Source organism: Aquila chrysaetos, chromosome Z (genome assembly GCF_900496995.4).
Source record: "Aquila chrysaetos chrysaetos chromosome Z, bAquChr1.4, whole genome shotgun sequence".
Lineage (NCBI taxonomy): Eukaryota > Metazoa > Chordata > Aves > Accipitriformes > Accipitridae > Aquila > Aquila chrysaetos.
In genome coordinates, this window is record NC_044030.1 from 62,280,463 (window position 1) to 62,302,491 (window position 22,029).

Below are 22,029 nucleotides of genomic sequence, written 5' to 3' on the forward strand. Positions count from 1 at the left end.
ATATTGAAGTACTCAAGCAACTGAACAACTGGAGATGTTTCTTCATTAAAAATACACACTTCACAAATACTCAAGAAAGTGTGGCTTTGGGAGGCAGGTTTATGTGGTGTGGGCTTTAGAACAGTAAGGTTGTATTTTGAGAATATAATGTTGCTATAACATATTTTAATATACCAAAACTGACAAAAGGCCAAGTCTTCTCTTGCTTTCTGAGTTTTTTTAAAGTTGTTTTTTAGCTTGGGGACTTTGAATCCAAAACTGTTCAGCAACACTTCAATTTCCTTTACTCCTAAGGAATATGACAGAGGCATTCTACCATGACCACAATGACTGTAAGTTACACAAGTTTCTCCATGTTCAGTATATTGATTTTACAAAATAATCCAAAGCTGACACTAAGTGAACCTTGAGATGAGCAAAATACACACGAATCTAAGACAGTGATGCAGATTGTTCTGCAGCATACTTAAAAGTGATCTGAAGGCAACAAATCTTCAATTCCCTTTAATATCCTTTCTCTGAAACTGTGTAACCTTTCCATTAATTTCTATGTGGATGGGAGTATGTACGCTGAAACTCAAGTCTAGACTATTCTCCAGTTTCATAGACCCAGATTATAACTACAGAGTCCATTTAGAGGCAGAAAACAGTAAATGAACAAGTCTGGAAAAGTTTCTTTAGCATTTGTCTACCCATACGGGTGGCTGCATAAGCAATGTATTTTGTGTTGGTAAAGATAAGTGGACTAAGTCTTGCACTTGAAATGAAGCAGCTACACACCAGCTACAAGGAATGTTTATCTCCTAACATATACTTTTGTGGCTGTTGGGGCATAATTTGAAGACGTCTCTCTGCAGAGGCAAAGCACGTGTGTGTGCAGATGGGTGCAAACTGTATGATACTCTTACCTGCAGAACAGACTGCCATAGGGAATTCTTGTTACAAACAAAATTCGAGACCCCGAGGAAAGCCCCCCACCTCCTCATCAAGAATTAATCCCAGGCTGAAGGTATGGGCATGAATGGTTCACATTATCTTCGTCATAAAATACATTCATGCATCAACCTTCCTAACCAATAAGGACGAGACAGCAAAGTTTGAGTGATCAGACTTCGTGAAAAATAGGTTTGTCCTGCAAAACATCCCCTCTGCCTTTGTTTTTCACAAAAGGCTTCTCTTCTCAATGGTCATGCCTGTTAGAAAATTCATTTGAGACTCAGGGGATCAATAGCTCTGTGGGGTTTTTCTTCCCTGGTAACTTCAGGTGTTACAGGCTTTCTATTTTTGTTTCTTTAATGAGTGGCTGAAAAATGGCAAGTACGCACTGAGGCTTCCAATCCAAACAAGGCATGACATTTGTAGCTTCAAAGCATTAAGTCTTTCCACAGATTATTTTAAAATAAAAAGCAATTCTACAAAGTGGCTATTTCCTCTCAAAATTTTTCATTGTGGGTTTTTTTCTAGAGAATAGTGTATTGAGACCTGCAGTATTTCTTTTGTTTCTGTTCTCTTTGCTACTAATGACACTTCTCAGTTTTGAAAAAAATGTTTGATAAGACACTGGTTATAGGTGGAAATGCTGACCTAACTCCAGCAAAATTTACCCACAGAGATCTCTGGTGTATTAAAGACAATATCTTGGACTCCTTCATGGTGTCCAGGGAAGGTTCAGTTTGCAGCTTATCCCTATTTACTGGTTGAAAGGTTTCTTCAATGACACTAAACAGTATCAAAACCACTGATGGAAGTAGGTGTAAAGAAAACATGAGGTACCAACTGTCTACATAAGATCTTCTATAGCTATCATTTTAATTCTTCTTCTTGAAAAGATGATTGCATGTTTGAGCTTACAACTCACAAACTAGCAGATTCTAAATAATATATGTACAAATCATACCATAAAACAAACCTCACAGACACTGCTCACCAAGTTAAACAAGCATACACACTGGTATCAAAATGCACAATAGAAAAAGTACACTATTCAGGTAAATTACTAGGAAAATCTAGAATAAAGAGAACAGCTCCTCCACCAATGTCTAAAAATGACAAAAAAAAGTCCCTGTGTGCTAAGAGTAGACTCCTAAAATAACAACACATTTCAGAAAACTGTATTCTTGAAAACACCTAACAAAATTACTGATTGTGAATTAATGGACACAACCAATGAAAACCTCCAAACCACTCACACTACAGAATCTGATTTAGTGTTAAGTATCATATATCCCAATTCACAGAGCCAATGTTTACAGTTGCTGAAGTATTAACAATAATCTTTTAATGTCATCCATACTTTAGACAGGTTGAACACAATGGATGTATTTTAGAAAATGAAAGTTCATTCCTCAAGCAGGATAGTTTCTTTTTTTTTTTTCCATTTTCATTTTTACTGGGCTTTTTTTTCTTATGTGATTAAAGGGGAGAAAAATTACATAGTACAAGTAGTATGTTTTTGGGTTTGTTTTGGTTGTTTTTTAATTTTTTTTTAATAAAAATTGCATAAGGATTGTATTTCTCTTCTAAGAATGTACTTGACAGATATGTTTCAAGAGTGCTCACTTGTCCCTGAGGACAGTATTTGTATCATCTAATTTCAAACACCCAGCTCACATCATCTGAATCACCCCTTGGAGCTCTCACTAAATAAACGGCAGGAAGTAGGTATTTCACATGCTCCAAACCAGAATGTGCTTAGGTGCACAAGGGAAATGGTGAAATTACTCTCTTAAGTGTTAGGCTATTTTTAGTTTTGGCTCTCATCCATTCCCCCAGCCATTAAAATTAGCTCTATTAGTTGCAGAGTTTCTTCATTTTGAAGAGCTAAGCAACACATACACCATGACCATTCTTCCAATAGCAGATACAAGTCCTCTCCACCTCTCCTTCCATTACTGGAGATACCTTATCAAAATGTTACAGGATGAGCTGTATTATGCTGTGTTTGACATGCTACTGGTTTAAAACCATGTAATGGTTTACTATGTACTCCAAAGATACCTTAAGAATTTTCAGGAATTGTCGCAGTCAGGAAAGTCAGAGACATGAAAAAAAACTACACGAACACAAAGTAAGATTTTTTTCCTTTCAAATTAATAATTTCCTAGCAAGAACTTTTATTTTGAAGGATAGCCTACTTGAGCTGGAGCCCAGCAATGTAGGCAGAAGTGCAGGAGTATGGGAAGCAGCAGGAATTGGGTAAGGGAGGGAGGGGAGAGCAATCCCTCCCAGTGTGCTTCTTCCAGAGACCAGCAGGCTCTTGCCAGTGGAGCACAAGAGGCCAAAAAACAGTACAGGTATGACCTTCACAACATCAAACAAATGTCAGTTGAGGTGAAGTCAAGACCTACATCTAAGTTGCTATATTAATAAGTTCTTTGCTTACACTGACAGCTGAACCTATCACCTTTGACTTTCTTCTCTGAGTGTGCCTCAAGAAATAGTCTTTTCTCAACAGAGTAATTGAATTTACCAGAGTTCCTCCAGTGTGCCCTAAAATGTCACAGTTCATTATAGCACTGTGCAATGTGAAGGCACTTACAGCCTTTTATGTTATAGAGAAACCTTTTTAAAAAGACTGGCTTTATCAGTCTTCTTTCTAGAAGGTTTTCAAAACCCAACTGGATAAAGCTTAGAGCAGCCTGGTCTGATCTCATGGCTGACCTTCTTTATGCAGGAGCTTGGATTAGAGAGCTCCTGAGCTTCCTCAAAACAACAAATTATCCTACGATAGGTTAAATAACATTCAAAACCAGAAATTTAAAAAAGAGAAAGTAATACATTCCCCCAGAACTACTTGGTAAGGAAGCTATGCATAACCCTATAAAGAACATCCAAATGCTAGGATTTGAGTATAAATCCAAATTACAAAACACCACAAAAATTAACTCAAAACTTTTCCTTAAAGCCAACTTAGCAGTTCAGCATGATGCACGAAGTACCTTTACTGTAACATAACTAAAATATTTAAGCTTGTAGAAATGAGTAGTTTTAATACACAAAGTGAAAAAGCTACTAACAGATTTCTGCATACAACTTTTAATGAAAACTCGGTGAAGGAACATGAGCTAGGAGCAAGATTTTTGTTTTTTCTTTGTTGTACAGCATTGGATTTACATGCAGCATCATTAAATGGTAAGCTATCTAGACAATAACATATCTAAGATATAAACATCATTTGAAATAAGTTCATTTTCACTAAGGCAATGAGTCAAAATTCCCTATTAAAAACTTGTTTGAATACAAAAATAGGAATTTTAACGAACAAGCAACAAACACACACACATATATATTCTGATCAAAACATTATGTAATAGATATTCCAAGTTTACGTATTACAAGAAAAAATGAGGTAACAGGTTCATGGCAGGGTTGACACAAAATTGAAGACTTTCAAGATTGGTCCCAGAAGAATCCTCTTACATTTTGTTTCTGGAAGTGTGTTTTATCAGCTTCATAAGGTACCAAAAATGGAATAAAGCTTGTTATAAACAAATGTATTCTCTTCAAGGGTGAAAGAGCAAGTTCACCAAAGAGTTACCGAAACGCCCCGAGCAGCAGTTGCAGAGTTTCCCAGATACACTATTCACTTTTAATATTTGAATTATATTCTAAGGCTGAATAAGCTTAGTATAGTATTTCTTTGGGCTCATTCAGATGACCAGAATTGTATACGATGCACCATCAGGATTAAAATTTTTATTAAAAAGCCAGCACATCAGAAGTAGTTAAAATTTTTTAGCAACTTTTTTCTCTCCAAACCCCATTTTATGATCAATAGTTTTCAGTTGGGGGTGGGGGGAGGGTGGGGAATGTGGAAAATGTTTTTTAAACAAGGAAGTTGTCTAAGGAAACTAAGATTTACTTAAGAAGAAAAATACATACTTTTTTTAGTCTTAATTATTTTAAATATTAGATTTGATTAACTAACTTCTGTGAGAAGAAAGCCTTCCGGGAATAGCTATCGTTCAGAACACGACCGATCAGTGTCTCAGCCAAGATTTTTAGAAATTCTAATGCCAGGCTTAGGCTACATTTTACTTTGATTTGTTGTGGCAACATTTACTTGTAAGAGCAGTGCTCTTACATACGTATATTACCGGATGTGGGAGTTCCCAAGTAATATTACCTCATAATTCAACATTAACCATCATAGATAGTTTAAAAAAAGGCAAGATGTTTAATTACAAGAGTTTATCTTCTGTGCAAGGCTCGTAGCTGTTTAATATCCTTATCTCTCAAGCAGTTGACTAGCATTGCACTGCTTGTGAACAGCATTAGGACTTTCCAGATGAGGATAAATTGAAGCAACTAGACTTCTGCTTTATTATGCTCATGGGATATGAATGGGATTTTAGACATATACTGGAGAATGTTCACTTCAATACTGACAATTATTTACTGAAATAATAAGAAAGTTGAGTTCTAATAACAAAACTCTGGTGACTTAAGTAATGCTGTTTTTCAGCTTTTGGGTATAAGTGGTCAGAAAATACCTATAAATACCAATGTAGTCTACACCTACGCTGCTGAAATAACAGGCCCCAACTACTTACACTAAGACATAAAAAGCACAGAGAACACTTGCAGAAGAGGACATATGTGGCCAGCCAGGACATGTTAAAACAAAATCAAACTGAACATTTTTCAGGTGTGCAGATTAAAAATGACAAGTAGTAAGATGTCAGCTAAAGCATGACCTCCACGCCTGTGATTTCTGACCTTGTTAACTCCTGTCAGACCCTTCCAGTTCATACAAAGACATGAAAACCCCTTACCTGTATCACTGTTTTGACAGCAGCCCCCTTCAAATCTTCACACCTGCCCTCAGCCGCAGAGACACCTGCACTTGGCTGAGCTTGCCAACCCTCTTGTCAGCAATGCAGTTCCCACCTCACCAGCCACCTCTCCTTGCAGTGCTGTAGCACCTCATCCTGCCCACGAAGCTCCAACGCTTGCCCCATGGCTGCCCGGGCTGCTTACATGCAGCCCCACATGTGTGTTCCCAGTGCTCCAGCCTATACTGAGGACCACTCCTTTTGGTTCTTCACAGGGTAAGTATGTATTTGTCAAGGCCAGAGCAGAATATAGCTTTCCTATTTATGGAAGAAATGGACTTGATATGGTAGTGTTATTTCAGTGAAGCTCAGCCAGCCTCAGTGACTGTCATGTCCCCTACAGCAGAACTCATTGGAGGGAAGACCACAATGCCTTTTCTTTTGAAAAGCACCTAGCAATTGATCAACAGCTCCTGGAGTAAAGGCAAATATGTAAAAAGCATTGCCATGCACAAGGCAACACTCAAATGCCCTTCCAGCATCACCCTCCTCACCCGGAAGCACTGGCTAAACTTTACCTTTCCTGAAATGCAGGGTGCAGGAGGACAAGGCTCAGTGATTGGCAGGAGTTACCAAGGTGCATAAGGAAAGGGTTCCGTTCAGCAACTCCTCTCTGTCAAACACACAGTGCCACCAACACATTGCGCCATCAGAAGGGCAAGGAACAAGGAGGAGCACAATCCCTTTCTGTACCCCTAACACACGAAAAGCCCAGGGAGACTCCAATGATTGAGATGTAAGGTTTTAAATTTACATTTTTTTTCTTCGAAATCAGGTCAAGTAGACCGCCTGCAGAGAGCACCCTGTCAGCCAGCACAAGCAGCTAGGTGTGTCTACCTAGTTGCCAATTCAGTATTACGAAATGCCTCTACAAAAACATGCCCACTTAACCAGGACTAACACAATCCTGGAGGCTTCACTTTCCATCTATTTCATGCATGTGTTTCATGCATCTTTATTTATTTATAATAAATAAATATTCTTTATTTATTTATAATAAAAACCTTACCTAGTCCAAAATTAAATCTATTTCAAAGGGTTTTAAAAATTTGTGTTTTCTTCAGTAATAGCTCACTAACAAATCTGAAGCTACCATTAGCAAGACAAAACACTGGTCTTTTGAGAACCATCATGAAAAGTGACCCTCAAAATGCAGAGTTATTGTTGGAAGACCAATTCTAGCTAGTGGTATTTAATGGGACAAAAAACTAAAATCAGGCGCTCACACTGCATGCATGACATAGATAGAAAAATGCAAAGCACGTAAAAGTTTTGTAACCTCTATTCTACACCATCAAAAATTACAACCACATAGTTTCAAACATATCTTCAGTCATGCTCAATGCAGAGCAAAGCGTAGTTACTATTTGACATACCAGAAAACATATTTACATACGCAGAATGACAGGGGAGATCTTGCAGCTATCATTTTTTAAAAAAACAAACAACATTACTCATGTGTGGACTTTATCACAACTCCTTTTCACAAAAATATTGATAGAGAATTCCAACACACAAACAGTTCAAATGAACTTGTTACAGAACACTGACAGACGTCCAATATTTGTAATACTCCTTCAACATGCACACAGCACTCTCACAAAGCACCGTTCCTTCTAAAGCTTGTAATAGATGCACTGGTGACAGTTGGAAGTATAAAAATAAACACAATCACTCTGTTAAAAAATTAGTGCAAAAGTAAAGTTTTTTTTCTCATTTGAAAATGCATATTATTTTTTCAGATACGATTGATAGTATTGTTCTCTTACAAAAACTAAGAAGTCCTGCACAATACCAGTTCCACCTCTGCTCATTCTGAATTGCATGACATATCTGATGTCCTAGTATTCCCCAAGCTTTGATCAAGAGATCTTAAACTCTATCTAAACTGAACTAGAATGTTTTAAAAAATGAATCTAGTATTCCTAGCTCTGCTCTAAGTTTATTAAATGTTTCACTTACTCTCAATACATTAAGTGTTTTATTGAGAGTGACCCATTTACAATTATTTCTAATAGGCAAGATATATCAACCTTAACTCCTTATTTGTATCAGTAAATAAAAAGTCGTAGCTTTCTTAAAGAACAATAGAACACAGCACTCCTAGTGCAACAAATTCAGTCTGAAGCAGAACTACATTTCTCTCATATTTCAAAAAAAGTTGAAAAATGTTTTCAACTGTAAGAGAACTGTTCAGTTAAAGGCTGCTTTAAACTTCATAATGCAGAAGTGTTGTAAGAGTCCCTTTTCTTCCAACAACTCGTCAATGGAAGGCTGACATCCAGTCCTATCAGTCATTTAAAGAATGTGTGCAAAAATAATTTAATTGGAGTATTCTATGAAGCAGTTAATTTCACTAAGATCTTGGACATTGAAATAATGCTTCCTGTTAAAGGGACACCTACACTCACCAGTGTTCAAGGGCTCATGTTAAGCTGATTAAGCTATAAGGTAACATTCCCCCAAATCTTATTCCAAGAGTTTTTCTCATACATTATTTTTTTTCTTAAAACAAAGATTATATTGCAAATCTGAGGGCCAGTCCAGGGTTTTTTTGTGGGGGTTGAGTTTCGGTTTTTTTCACACAATATGGGAAAAGGTCCCTTTAACAAGGAAGGAGACAGGTATCACTTAATCAGGATGTGGGAATGGAATCTGTACCTATGGGTAAATGGCAATGCGTTCTGGGTTGGTTCAGCCCTTGGTTCTGAGTTCTGCGTCACTTCCGGCGTCGCTCTCTCGTCATCTGTCCCATTAATACTTTCCGGCGTTAAAGGAGACTGAATATCCCCTCCAGCTGATTCCTTAAGTAAAATAAACAACACATTAAAATTACAAACTGACCTGCTCAGGAAGGCTATGTGCATTTAAGCACTAACATTAATTCTTAAATGATACACAAATTTTAGCTACTATTAATGTGAGGCTCAGATTTCCAGCATCCCTCATGGTCATATTTCATAATCTGAATTTAATTTAGAAGTATATTACCATAAGATTCACATTGGCTTGTAAAAAACACAACTGACCTACAAATTATTTGCAGGTATCCAGCCTCCTGCTTATTACAGACCTCTCTCCTACCTGGTATTACATTCAGCCCTCATTCTGCTACACAGTGTGTGACTATTGACACCCAGGATTCTTGTCTCTTACTTTATATTTTAACACAGTGAAACAAACGATTCTGATATTTGTTTCAAAATCTAGCTTTCATATTGTTTATTAACTGAAGAGAACAGTGGAAGGCCCATTGATGGTGCATTCACTGTTCCACCTATGAGCCACCTGTAAAGAACACTTGTTCAGCAGAGTCCTTGCAAAACCTTTGTAGGCACATTAGCCTGGCCTACCTCTTGCTGGTCATGGTATTATCTGGGAAGGAGAATACTCCAACTACACCCAGGCAGCTTCTGCTACTGCTATGTAACTGGACACCCAAAAACCTTAGTGGCTGCCTCCCAGCAAAGGCAGTGGTGTGGTTTTTTAATCACCCTTCATCATGCTAACATGTGCATTTGTGTTTTGGCCAACAAACACCATTTGCTGATTTCTAGTCACTGAAAAGTACTTCTTTTTCATACAAAGTACACCCTTGTAGCCCACATCCTAAGTTAGAACGTTATAGACTTTTCAGTCCCTGTATGTGGTTTTAGTATTTCCTTTCCTATTATATTCTTTTTCAAGTAATGATTTTCGCAGGAGATAAGCAAGTCATATAAGCTAAGCAGCTCATCTTGATTTTAAAAAGTCTTAGCAGGCTTTCAGTAATCAAGTGGTAGCACTTAACTCTACAATAGAGGAGTTTCATGAATAGAGTTCAATGGATGTCATGGAAGGATGTCTATACAGCAGAGGACTGGTTGAATTACAGTATTTCCAAAAGCTAAGCATCTCCTATGGCCACACAGCCTTCTACCATCTGCATGAGGAACAGACAAAACTGCTGTTTAAAGTTATTAAACTGAAGCACAAGCGCAGTCTCTGGAAGGCCAGCAGCTCCTCTTCCCAGCTCTTTGACACTGCATAGGAAGCTGAAGAACAGCAATCTCAGAAGGAATTACAAAATATCTGAAGATGGTCACGATCTTTAAAGACCAGGGCCTAATTTTGAGCCTCCACTTGTAGCCTTCAACTAGTTTACAAGGATAAGGCTTTTTGAAAGCCAATACTGTATCTGATCCTCCATCTACAGGAAATGTCATCCTTGACTTTGAGATTTAACTAGATGGAAAAACTCAGTTCTTTTACAGAAAGTAAGATCTGGCTGTCATGATCACTTTCCACACCTTTCTGGTGTCCCTTAACCGAAAGTATCTTGTTCAACGTTTTCATTGCACTTTAAATTACATTAGGCATTTGCAGCACAACAACTGTCAAAATTTTGCTTTTATTCTGCCACATTTCTCACATAGCAAGAGATATGTATCTCACTGTACAGCTTGAATTAGTGCGTGATACAACATTCTAATAGTGACTTCAAGTTCTATTATATTTAGCATTCATCAAGCTATACAATGCACAGGCACCTGTGTCTCCATTCTGCACCTTCTTATTAAATTTCTGCTGCTTAAAAAGCAGAAATAGTAAGCTTACACTGAATTAATTCCACAGATATAAACTGTTATTTATAATAGAAATGTAATTTTTTTTATTACATGAATGCAAATTGTTACCTACTTTCAGGAAGTATCTCGTTATTTTATTCTCGAAACTATTATCTTAACTGTTAATACTTTAAGTCAAAATGAATTCTTTATTTTTACAGAACAATTTTACTGAACTGAAACTGAATTGAAATTAAGTGTGAAAGGAGAGCAGAGTTGGCAAGATCATCAAGCAAATGAATTATTCTATACAAATTATATAGTTTTGTCTATTATTAGCTTCTGATTTGATAAACAGTTTCCAGTGACATTAAATGAAAGCCTTTATGGACCCAAGAGTTTCTCTTTTATTTCCTCCTCTTCCCAAACTACACTACTATTCTAAAAATACATACCACACCCTACAAAATCTGGATGGCTTGTACCTTTAAGCTAAAATTTCTACAACACTATTATTAGGTACATAAAGCCAGAGGCTACTTATTAAGATGTTTTAAGCGTGAATGCATAAAAATTATTTCAGTAGAAGAAAAACAAACATGCAAGTTCCATCTACGCTCATTTTTCAGTAAAGCACTTTCACAGACTTCTAATGTGAATGAAATTCAAGTGACAAAAACTAATGCTGACAAACATCACAGTCTGTGTAATACATAAAGGTTCACTGCCTGCAAATTCACGAGGGGCTGATTTTTTTATGTACAAGAGAAGCATCAGATTCTAGTGTGTATTTCTTCCACCAATAATACAGGTTAATCAGTGCTTTCACAAACTCACAACTATCCCTGCATGATAAATAATTTATTTGCAGGCAACTATAATGAAGCTGGCTATGAATAAAACACCAAAAACAACTGAAAAAGCCACTTACACTGAACAAATTTTTTACAAATGTTTACAAATAATATGTTCCCATTTTATATTAATTAGAGAGAGTAAAAGAATTTTGGAAACATTTTTGTGAGATGTTCATATGTAATGAAGTTTTTATTCCATACCATTATAGCTTCACACATCCACTCCAGACTTTACAGAGTTGGGGAAGAAACTGCAGTCAGCTTAAAAAGAGATTTGCACCCTTCCCTTCTAGCTGGGAGAGCTGGTTAACTTAGTTCTAACAGTCAACTGTATAGACACTATATGGAAAAAACAGTGCTTCAATTGAAAATGACTTCCTGAGAAAGTCTTCCTGAAAATCAGTGATATATTTTAAGGCCTGCTATTTCCCACTCATGACAGCTACAAATAGATATTTCATGCATTTGAGAAGAAAGGATTAACAGCTCTCCTGTGGTATAAAACCACTATTGTATCATATGTAGGTTTCTGGAGGATAAACTTTAAGTCACTCACCAGTCCTGGACTTTCACATGGAGTAAGGATTAGTTTTTTCTACATAACAAGTAAATGTGAGTGTCTGACTCATGTATATTGTGCTATTTAAGAGTTTGTCAGAGATCTGCACTGTCTAAAGGAGCTCTGGACCTACTAATGAGTATGCAGGACTTCAGTGATGTCAAGCAGTACAAAAATGACATTGCCTACATTATATAAACTAAACATAACAGAGGGGAATTCATCAAAAGATGCCTTAAATTTCAAAATCTTATAAACAAAATGCATGCACTCACAGAAGAATTTTTAAAGTAAAACAAGCAGACTTCACAGCACAGATCAAGCCACCTTTTAATGGTGACTAAATACAGAACAGAAGAAAAGTAGTAGGTAGATGGTTCTAAAATCATGAACAAACCAAACCAATTCTGCCTTGTTTTCTTATTAAGCGTTATACTGTTTTCTCATTAAATATTCTATACACTTCCCTGGCATTGCTGTTCTTCATACTGCTTCTATGTTCAGTACTGAATGGCAATGGCGTAAGTCTGCCAGTTACTGACTCAGATACCGTTAACACATGTGAAACATTTGTTCCAGTATAGAAATTCATATAACATCCCAGAAGGTTACTTTTCCCACAAGCATTGTAAGTACATTTTGTACTGCTACAAAGAAAAAGTTAACAGGTGATAAACCATGACCATTTTGCCAAAACCAACCCATTCCTTGCACTAAAAAATGTTGTGTGTCTAGAACTTTTCAGGCAACAGCTATTCCTAACAGCCTGTATAGGAGGGGCTCAGAATCACAGACAAGACTATTTTGAGTGAATTACTCACCACACATTTTCAGAAATTAACAGATGTCTTAATCTGAAATTATCAGGGTCATATAAAATATCTGAGGACAGATTCTTGCTTAGAGAAAAAGAAAAACCGAGGTTCAGACTCCAGCTGATTGTAAGACTGATGCGGTGAGACTGCAAACTGCTCTATTTGGTTCTGTACTTGAACCCAATTAAGGTTACTTTAAAAAAGAAAAAAAAAAGGGGGGGGGGAGGAACGACACTGTTTTCAGGGTATTGCTTCATGCAGCTCAGTGAACTCCAAGTTGAAGCGTTGATCTTTCAGTGCACTGGCAATCTTGTAACTGAAAATAGGCCATGGGTGGCTTGTCACTGTAAGATCCATGAGTTTGACATGAGCAAAATAATTCCCTATATTAACAGATGGGTCTGGGAAATAGAGGTGGCACAGCAGGGGAGCCAGTATTTCAGTTTTATATAAACCAGATAAGAGCATTGCAAAGCTTTATTACCTAATGCTGAGTTGAAGGGACACCAGATGGGGTACCTCTGTGCATAGGTGGTCTTAGAAGTACTAAAATAGACAACTACTTTCTAGACTGAAGCCACCAAACATATCAGGTATAGATAAAGTGTGTATCATTACATTAATCCATCTTAATATAGATGGGTCGAAAGTACAAGTTCTCTGGCACAGAAACAATGTTTTCCTCTTAAAGAAAGCACCGTGCACTCAGTGGGACTTACACGTAACAAAAGAGCATCTCTTGTAATTTATTGGTCCAGGCCACTGTCTTTCTCTGGACAAGTTAAGTTCTTTTTACAATCAAGGTAAATGGTGATTTTATATATTACCAGATATTCTGGGAAATTAAAGCAAAACCTGCTGGTAAATAGGAGGACAACAGGCAGTATTAAAGAAACTGTAAGAATGCATAGTTTAAAATTAGCAGCAGCATAGCTTTAGGGGAAAGGGAGCTCCTGCTACGAAGTACTTGCAAATTGGGCTATGTATTGTTTTCTTTCTACTATGTGTTACACACACAGACACACACCCACACACCCTGCCAAAGAATACATGCTACCAGATGAAACAGCACATCCAAAAAATCTTTAACATGAACTACTACTTCCTGGCCCTTGAGGCACTTTTCTGGTGGAAATATCTAGCCAAATAGTACCAACACTTTGCTAAAGCTCATAACACCTTAGAGAAGCAGCCTAGCTTCAGTGGACTTTAGATAAGATTGTTCTGAAGTTTTAACATGGTTAACTCTGCTAAGTACTTGAACTACCAATACATGTTCTATTTCTGAGATATTTCCATTGTTACCTCGTTTTCTCTTTCTCCTTAGTTTCACAACAAGTTTTTGCAGGACCTTCAGAACTGAAACTCACACATACCAGCAGTATTTGCGGGGTTACATCAAACAACAGTGAAGAGCAAATACCTCATGCAGGGTTTTGTTACACTAGTTGTAGACATATTTTAATAAAGATTCAACCTGTAAGGACATACTGAATGCAGAAAAAAAGCACGTGTACTTTTTCTCTTTCAGAACTGTGTAGCAGAGAAGGTGGGCAATGTACCATACCTGGTACTTTAACTGGTAAATAATAAGGGCATTTTTTAAAGCAGTACCAAAAGAAATATAACGTTTTATTTGACATGTATATTTTCCAGTCTTGATATGCCGTATCTTCCTACCTATTAATAATTTAATGCAGAAGGACATCTACAAGTCCAAAACAGAAGAGCGATTAACACTTGTAGCTAACTGGGTTACCGTTACAGAGCTCACTACTCACACACTACCTCCCAATGCCCTTCCTCTCAAAGCTTCCCAAAAAAGCTGGGCTCCTGTGAAGTCTTGACTGGTCACCGCAAATACCTCTTTATTCTTCTACCTTACCTCTCTGCAAAGGATCACTATGCAAAAGGGAAAGAAGAGCTGTAAAATGACTGAGAAAGGCAATACTTGAATTATTTGCTTTGCAGCCACTTTTTGGCAGATGATCAAAATGACAGCAAGTGCTCCTTCACATGTCTCTAGAGTCTCACCTTTCCTCCCCATAACCACGCACCCATCCTTGCCCCAGTCATAACTCTCTTTGAATGAGCTCCAGCATCATGGAAGTGCTGCAGTTTGCCATGAAGCCATCACTTCTCATCTGCTCCAAACTCCAACGTTCCTGATTCAACTCCCTTCTCTCCGGGGAACGAATGAGAAGCCTTAAGTATGTGAAGACTATTATGCTGATGTGTCAGCGCTTGCACTAACTGTATCTTTCAGAATAATACGCTAACTTATCAACACAGCAAAAAGCCAAGAGATGAAAAGTAAGGCCTGAACATGAAATTATGCCTAAGTGTGCAGTAATTAAATTGCAGCTCTCAGCATGCATTATAGAACCACTCAAGGTAACATTTCTGTAACTGCCTACAGTATAAAATGTTAGGTTCCAAGTATAAAAGGAAATCTGCACAGGAAAATGAACAATATTAATAGCTCATATAATTCAAGAGAAAGCTTCAACCCAGGGCAGCTGCTACATGAGAGTATCTTGTCTCTGAGTGAGTAGTTCAAGTTTATGTCCAAACCAGATTATAAGTCACTCCATTCAACAGTGTCAGATTTAACTTCTGAGTCCAGACTATTAATCAACATGTCAAAAGAGAAGCAGAGTAATTCTTTTGCCTATAATATCCAGTAACTAGAAGGCTGGCAGAAGCACTTCACTGGTTCTAAAGCCAAGTGTATACTAGGTTATAATATGGAAATACCTACTTCCATTATCTGTGTTTATTTATGGAATTTATCAGAAATTTAGAGACAGTCAAGAAAACTAATAAAAAAAGACTGTCTTATTTTTCTCCTGTTACAGTACAGCAAGCAGTTTCCCCTTAATAGCAAAAGCCAACCTAGCACTTAGGCAAAATGCCTATCGAGAAAAAAACATGAGGTTGGTTCATTGTGTATATTCTTTTAGTTACCACTGACTTCTCTTGGAAGGGCACCAGATGTTGCTTTCTGGTGGCAATAAAACTGTTCATACAGCTTGTTGCAAACTGCCTGCCACCCTTGTTCCATCAAAGATCAGGAGCACATTACAGTGCAAAGCACCCAAGAGATGCACTGATTCAATGAACGAAGATTCCCCAGAAAAAAAGACTCAGCTGCATTAATCCTACTCAGCTCAGGAACCCCTGCTGTAGTTTTAAAGCTGCTTCATCCTCCAAGAGAAGGAATTACCTTTGTCTTCACTATTGCTTAAAACAAAGCAAACAGCTACACACAGAACCGGAAACACTGGGCAGAGGGGGTGGGAGTGGAGGGGCGTAAAAGCCTCATGCAATTTCTTTTTTTGAAGCAAACTCAAAGTACTCATTTTCAAGTAAATTAATTTTAGGCATGACTAATGTAAAAGTGACTATATTAATTTATCCTCCTGTTAGGACTATATTAACCCAGTTCATGTTTTGAGATACCTTTTATAAACTCTTCTTTTACATCATGGCTAACTGCACTAAAACTCCAGGACCAGCATGTGAATCTGTCATCTTCCTTCAACACATTTCACAAGTGAATACTACACAGTAGGAAATAAGTAAAAATACTTTGCTGTTTTAACTTTGATTTTTGTTGTTATGATTCTTCTATAAAAGTACTTTACAGTGCACTGCCTGAAGTTTCACAGATAAAATTAGAAAAAACACAAAAGGTGTTTACTATAGATTTACTTATATTTACTTACACTCACCATGTTTACTCATGGGAAAGCTCAAAGAAAGTTACTGGGGAAAGCTCAAAGAAAGGAATGGGAATAAATAAAAGGCAAAAGGCCAATTTTATTTTAAAGCAAGTGTCCTGTACGCTTCTGTAGTGCATGTTAAATGTATTCTTAAACCTCCCGACACTTCGGAATGTTGAAAGGATTCACAGTGACTGGGAAGTACCCCGTTCATTTTTAATACGTGTGTGTAAGATACAATACAGTAAATAGCACAGCTATGAAAGTACTAGCCTTGAATCAGGCAATAAGACTCACTTGAGAAGGTGTACTTGTTAGCTCCATCTTTTCTTGGGATTTTTCCTTTGCTAGTCGTGCAGCTTCTTTGAATTCCTGAAATTTTTCAGCAAACTGAAGGTACATATTTAAAAAAAAAAAAAAAGGAAAAAGAGAAAGAGTAGGCGTGAAGTAGTACATTACATGCAGAACAGAATGCTGTACTTAACATTTTACAAAGTCAAATTGTGTCAGTAGAATTTTTTTCATTTTTCTCCTTATTAGATACTCATTTAAGTGAGTTACACAGTGATACACCTTTCAGTACTTTTCAGACATAATGTGTACACTGTTTATATGTCAGGAACATTATGATGCAATGAAGTTTGATCTGTTGCTGACAGTGTTAAAAAACCTCACCTCAGAGATGGCTAATAATAGCGACAAGCTGCCTTACACAGCTGCTTTCAGATTCATGTTTTAGTCTCCTCCTGACAACAAATGATCTGGTTCTGAAGCCTATTGTGGTCACTATTAGTCTAGAGCTTTCAATGGGCTTCATTCTTCCATGACTGAAACAATACTGATTTCTTTCCAAATTTTAACAGCATTTATAATTTTAACAGCTAATTAGGAAAGCAGCAGTGGGAATATTGAGTCAAGTTCATTTCTTGATTGTTCATTGACATCAATCAAGTTAAAGAACAAATTCATTGAACTAAACACTTGCATATACTGAACAGTAAATTCAAGGATTGCCCATTGAACTGCCATATGAAGCTTGATATCAATGCTACGTGTCCCTCTTCGAGAAAACGGCTAAAGCAGCAATTTAGAAATATATGCACTCTTAAACTTGAGATTAAGAATAGGGCCTAGTTTCTCTGACTAGAGAAAAACTTGGCTTCATAGATCTCAGTTTGATGCTACACTAATTGCTGTAGTAGCCAAGCATTTGTTTTTGTTTCCTAGTGCTTTTATACAGAACATTATCTCATTATGATCAGCTTAAGACTGAAATGATTCTGCAAAAACATTGGAAGCTTCACCAACAGCTTCTACGTCTCTCCAGCAGCACCATACAAAGAAATTGTTTTGCACCACATGTATTTAGAAAGGACGAAGGCTACCCTTTGTGTGACACAATCTCCTCAACTATTTTCAGTCAGAATTTCACTTGCTATGCAAGACATTAAAAACCTTATTGTCTTTAAACTTTTCCTGGTAGGCTATTAGTATTTGAGGAAATATAATTTCTCTCCACTTGTATCCTATATTTCATCTGTCAGGTTATTTAAAAGCATACATTTCCTGAATATATAAGGAGACAAAAGATACCACCATGAAAGTCTAACCCAACATCAAAAAACATCTCAGAACAGATGCTAAGATTGTCAACAGATCACCAGAACTAGATGATACTTATTTAAGACTTGTACATAGACCTCAAAATCTGATGGGTAACCTTTTATTTAAACCAGCTTTTAGACCAGAGAATTTGTAAACGGAAAACATGATGCTGAGGTTTAGAATAAATGACTGAAGACATACTAGGCAGTAGATAGGACCTTCTGTATCGCAGTGGTAGAAACTGTAAAAAAAATACATAATAGACAGATAAACAGGTAACAGCCTAAGAAAGAGCCAACAAGGCTAATGTAGTGGAAATTTTCACAAATTTGCTAGAATTCCTTGAGATAAGTCAGGTGATGGACAATAGCAACCTCTTGATAAAATTCCTGAATAACAAAGATGAGATCTCATGGTATGAAAGGAAAGGTTCTCTGTAGGATCAATATTTTAAAGAAAAGATGAAAAATTGTGCAGGGAGACTACAAGAGGCTCTTACAAGTATCTGTGGTGGCACTTTTGCCATTTAGCATACTCTTAAATTATACGGAATAAATCAGGTCAACTAATTCAAAGGCGTAAGACAGACAGCAAACCTGAAAAGGAATATTTCTTCTCATTCATCAGGATACCATCAAAAGCACAGACTTAGATTGTGAATGAGAAAGAGGTCTCATTTTTTTCTGAAGATCATGGAACATTCCATTCCTCCTACTGCAGCAGCAAGAGGGACTCTGCTAGCAAATCTTGACCCTGCGAAAGGAGTATTCTTCAATACAGGAATCATTTTTCAGGTGTCACTGACTTCTGATGGAACAACCTTGAGGTGAATTTGTGGTCTAACACATTAAGAAAAGGTCTAATGAAGATAAATAAATGTTTAATTAATTATCTTCTGTACTGTTTGTGTGTGAAATTGATTAGAGTGCCAGTATTTTTGTATCAGATATTCTCACTCCGCTAATTCTCAGTCACAATAATTGTACAGAAAGAGGTTACCACCGTTGCACTCTACCCTAGTAATTAGTTTAGGAGGACAAAGGCATATGAACCAAAACCAAATAGTCCCTGTAAGCTAAGCAGACAATCATCTGAGAACAGTTTACTCTATTTGCTCTGATTATTTGCTTCATTAACCTGTTGAAATCAGTCACAGACTAGACTAAGTTTTTTTGTGGTTGCAGGCTGTCTTTTGCTCCCTGGAACTTGAAATATTTCATTGGGGCCAATAGACACTACTGCATAACAAATTACATACAACATGGCCATTCACTTAAAGACTTTGATAAATCAAATACAGAAATGAAGTTCCAGAATCCATTTTTAAGGCAAACTGTACATGCAACCTGTTTCTGAACAAATTCATTAATACAGTTTATTTGTTAGCCCTATTACTAATATCCCATAGTAACCTGAGCCTTAAATTAGATTTCATGTCCTACAGTGCTAGGTGTACCATAGAGTGCTCTGATAAACCTGACTACAATGCCAGTGAACAGACAGGAGTTAGTAATCTGAGCAGAGAGACGAGATGAGAAAGAGAATATAGATGTGATTTGCCTAAAGCCACACAGCAGATCCAGGGTTTCTAATTCAGCTTTTCTGATTCTAAGACCAACATATCTACCAAATCCAGTGACTGAATGGACTGTAATCTAAAGAAAAGTTTCCTTTCCCCCATCAAATATGTTTGTTAATTTTAAAATAACACAGAAAGTTTTACCTTTATGAATTTCAGTAGCAACGATGAGCAGTTTCTACTCACATGAATATCAGTTTGATAATTAAAATATAATATAACAGGAACAGTTTGCTGAAAAGGTCCTGAAGATTCATCACTATAAGCTTCAGAAAAGGTCTGTGACTTGGTATTTTTCTCAATAGGTTTGCGTATTCTTCATAAAACACAGCAATTTGAGTAACTGCTAATCAAACACATACTTAAGACAAAATATCTACTGTAGCTTTTCCAATTATTTTTGCAACAATATGAAGTTTTAAGACAAGGTTGACATCCATTTGAGGGCAGTGAAAGAATGGAATCGCAACTGTAAATAAGAAGGCAGTAAGTACCACATGGGGAAAGCCAGAAAAGAGTCAACCCAAAATATTTTTGATGGCAAGGATAACCTAGTGTTTAAAGTCAGGCAAACACAGAGTGTGCATGACTATAGCATGACACTTTGCCACCAAAGAAGCATTCTGTGATTAAGTAAAACAAACTATTCTATGAGAGAGGTAAACTAAATTAGCATTTCTGCAAAATTCATTGAAATATTAAGAAAAGTTATTACCACATTGGTAAGCAAGTGCCTCTAGGATATACACACCAATTTAAGTAAGTGACAAAGTTTCCAAGTTCACTGAAGCAATGATAGGTGCACAAACGCACATGGAATATTAGTTACCATTCAGAATTTCCTGTGCTTGTGTTGCTTCGTGGAAATGAAAGCTATCTGACTACGAAGGGAAGAAATATTACAAGTGTAACACTTGTCCAAATAAAGCAGATGTATTGGTTCTCATTTTAATGGTTTTCTAACAGGCCCATGCTTATCCTTGGATAGTGACAATTACTTTCTCAAAAGGGCTGGTATGATTACTTTTTTTTTAAATAACATGCCAATCATTATTCCTTACTTAAACATGTACTATACATTCCTTTTATCGCACTTGGGTTTCCAGAACTTTTGTATACTTCAAAGAGGAAAATTCTCTGCTCAATGTAGAGATGTTCTTAAACTGAACTGAAATTCCTCTTCTGAAGAAAAATGATACTGGCTTGTACAGGTTCCTGGACCCATCTACCAGAGTAGTATCAATAGCAATAGGTATTGTAGAAAGGGTGCTCAGAGGAACTATACCATCAGTTTGAGAAACAGGGGTTACTGCTTTCCTTGGAATAAGGTGTACTTCCCTCCTGCACAAGTAGACCAGAAAAAAACCTGCACATATGGCACAGAGTTTCTTTAGTAAACACTTCGACTCTTGTATTCCAACAGGAAAATGTAGTTTTCTTTTACACTGAATGTATTTCCCACTAGCTTTACTTTAAGCCTGCAGATGTTGAAATATCTGTAATTTGATACACTACATAGTAGAAAAGTGAAAGTGAATGTGGCTCAAAAAGACAAAAATGCATCTGAAGACTACCAACAATTTTTTTTTTTTCTAGGAGATCTAAATATAGAAGAAACACTAAATTGTCTACTCCTTTAAATTCTGTCATGAAAAACTGTAATGGAAGAACAACTTTTAAAAAAGAGAAACCTAACGAATGAGTAATTAGAAAGCACTAACAACATACACTGTGATAGCTTAAATCTCCCTTCTTTCCTCCACCAGTTAAAAGTATGGTTGGAGGTATCACACTTTATCTTGACTTTTTACATCATAAGGATCAATACCGAACATTTTTTTGTAAAGAACATTTTTTTGTAAATTGTTTTTAAATAACAACAGTAGTGAACACTGAGTCAAGATACAACGAGCAGGAATCAAATATTCTTAAGCCACTTGACTAGCTGAATAGTGGCACTGGTCATACTTACTTTAGAAAGGTGATGTTCAGATGAAAATCCCAAGCCATAGACTGTATTCGCCCTGCTGTCTGCCCACTGGCCAAACTTCTGGGATGTTTTAGTAAATGTCATGTTGGGGGTGATAGTGCTATTTATTATTGCCTGAAAAAAAATAATAGTTGTAAAAAAGTAGTTTTGTCGTTTTGATTTTTTCTTTTTAAAGACTACTCATAATTGAAAATGCCAATATTGTAGTCAAGTACCTGTGTACACTGTATGAGACACACTGGGAACAAAGGAACAGTTTTCTAATTCAGTCACAGATAAACTTACAAAAGCATATTTTCACATACATTCTGTAAAAGGAGCAAAAGCTGGGCTGGGGGCACCTGTTTGCAATTCCAAGCAGTAATTTAGTAGTTAGCAAGTCTAAAAAAAGGCATTTAAAGCATTGCATAGGCTAATGAGATCAGAATAGAAGAACTAGCAAAGTCCTTTTTTGTCTCACAAGTGTATTTCTTCATCCCCTAAGGCAATGCCTCTCAAGCTCCACTGTAAACCTCACT

The 22,029-nt window shown here is 36.8% G+C and overlaps 1 protein-coding gene across 2 annotated transcripts in view; it reads right to left on the reverse strand.

Annotated features, from left to right (window-relative positions):
• The window catches only part of HOMER1 (homer scaffold protein 1), a 94,219-nt gene that overhangs the window by 39,767 nt on the left and 32,423 nt on the right, over nucleotides 1-22,029 (reverse strand). For both annotated transcript variants that reach the window (XM_030003252.2, XM_030003251.1), the window contains exons 3-5: nucleotides 21,494-21,625; nucleotides 16,635-16,727; nucleotides 8,496-8,638 (exon numbers count right to left, since the gene is read on the reverse strand). In XM_030003252.2, the coding sequence (XP_029859112.1) occupies nucleotides 8,496-8,638; nucleotides 16,635-16,727; nucleotides 21,494-21,625 (368 nt within the window). The remainder of the gene's footprint in view (nucleotides 1-8,495; nucleotides 8,639-16,634; nucleotides 16,728-21,493; nucleotides 21,626-22,029) is intronic.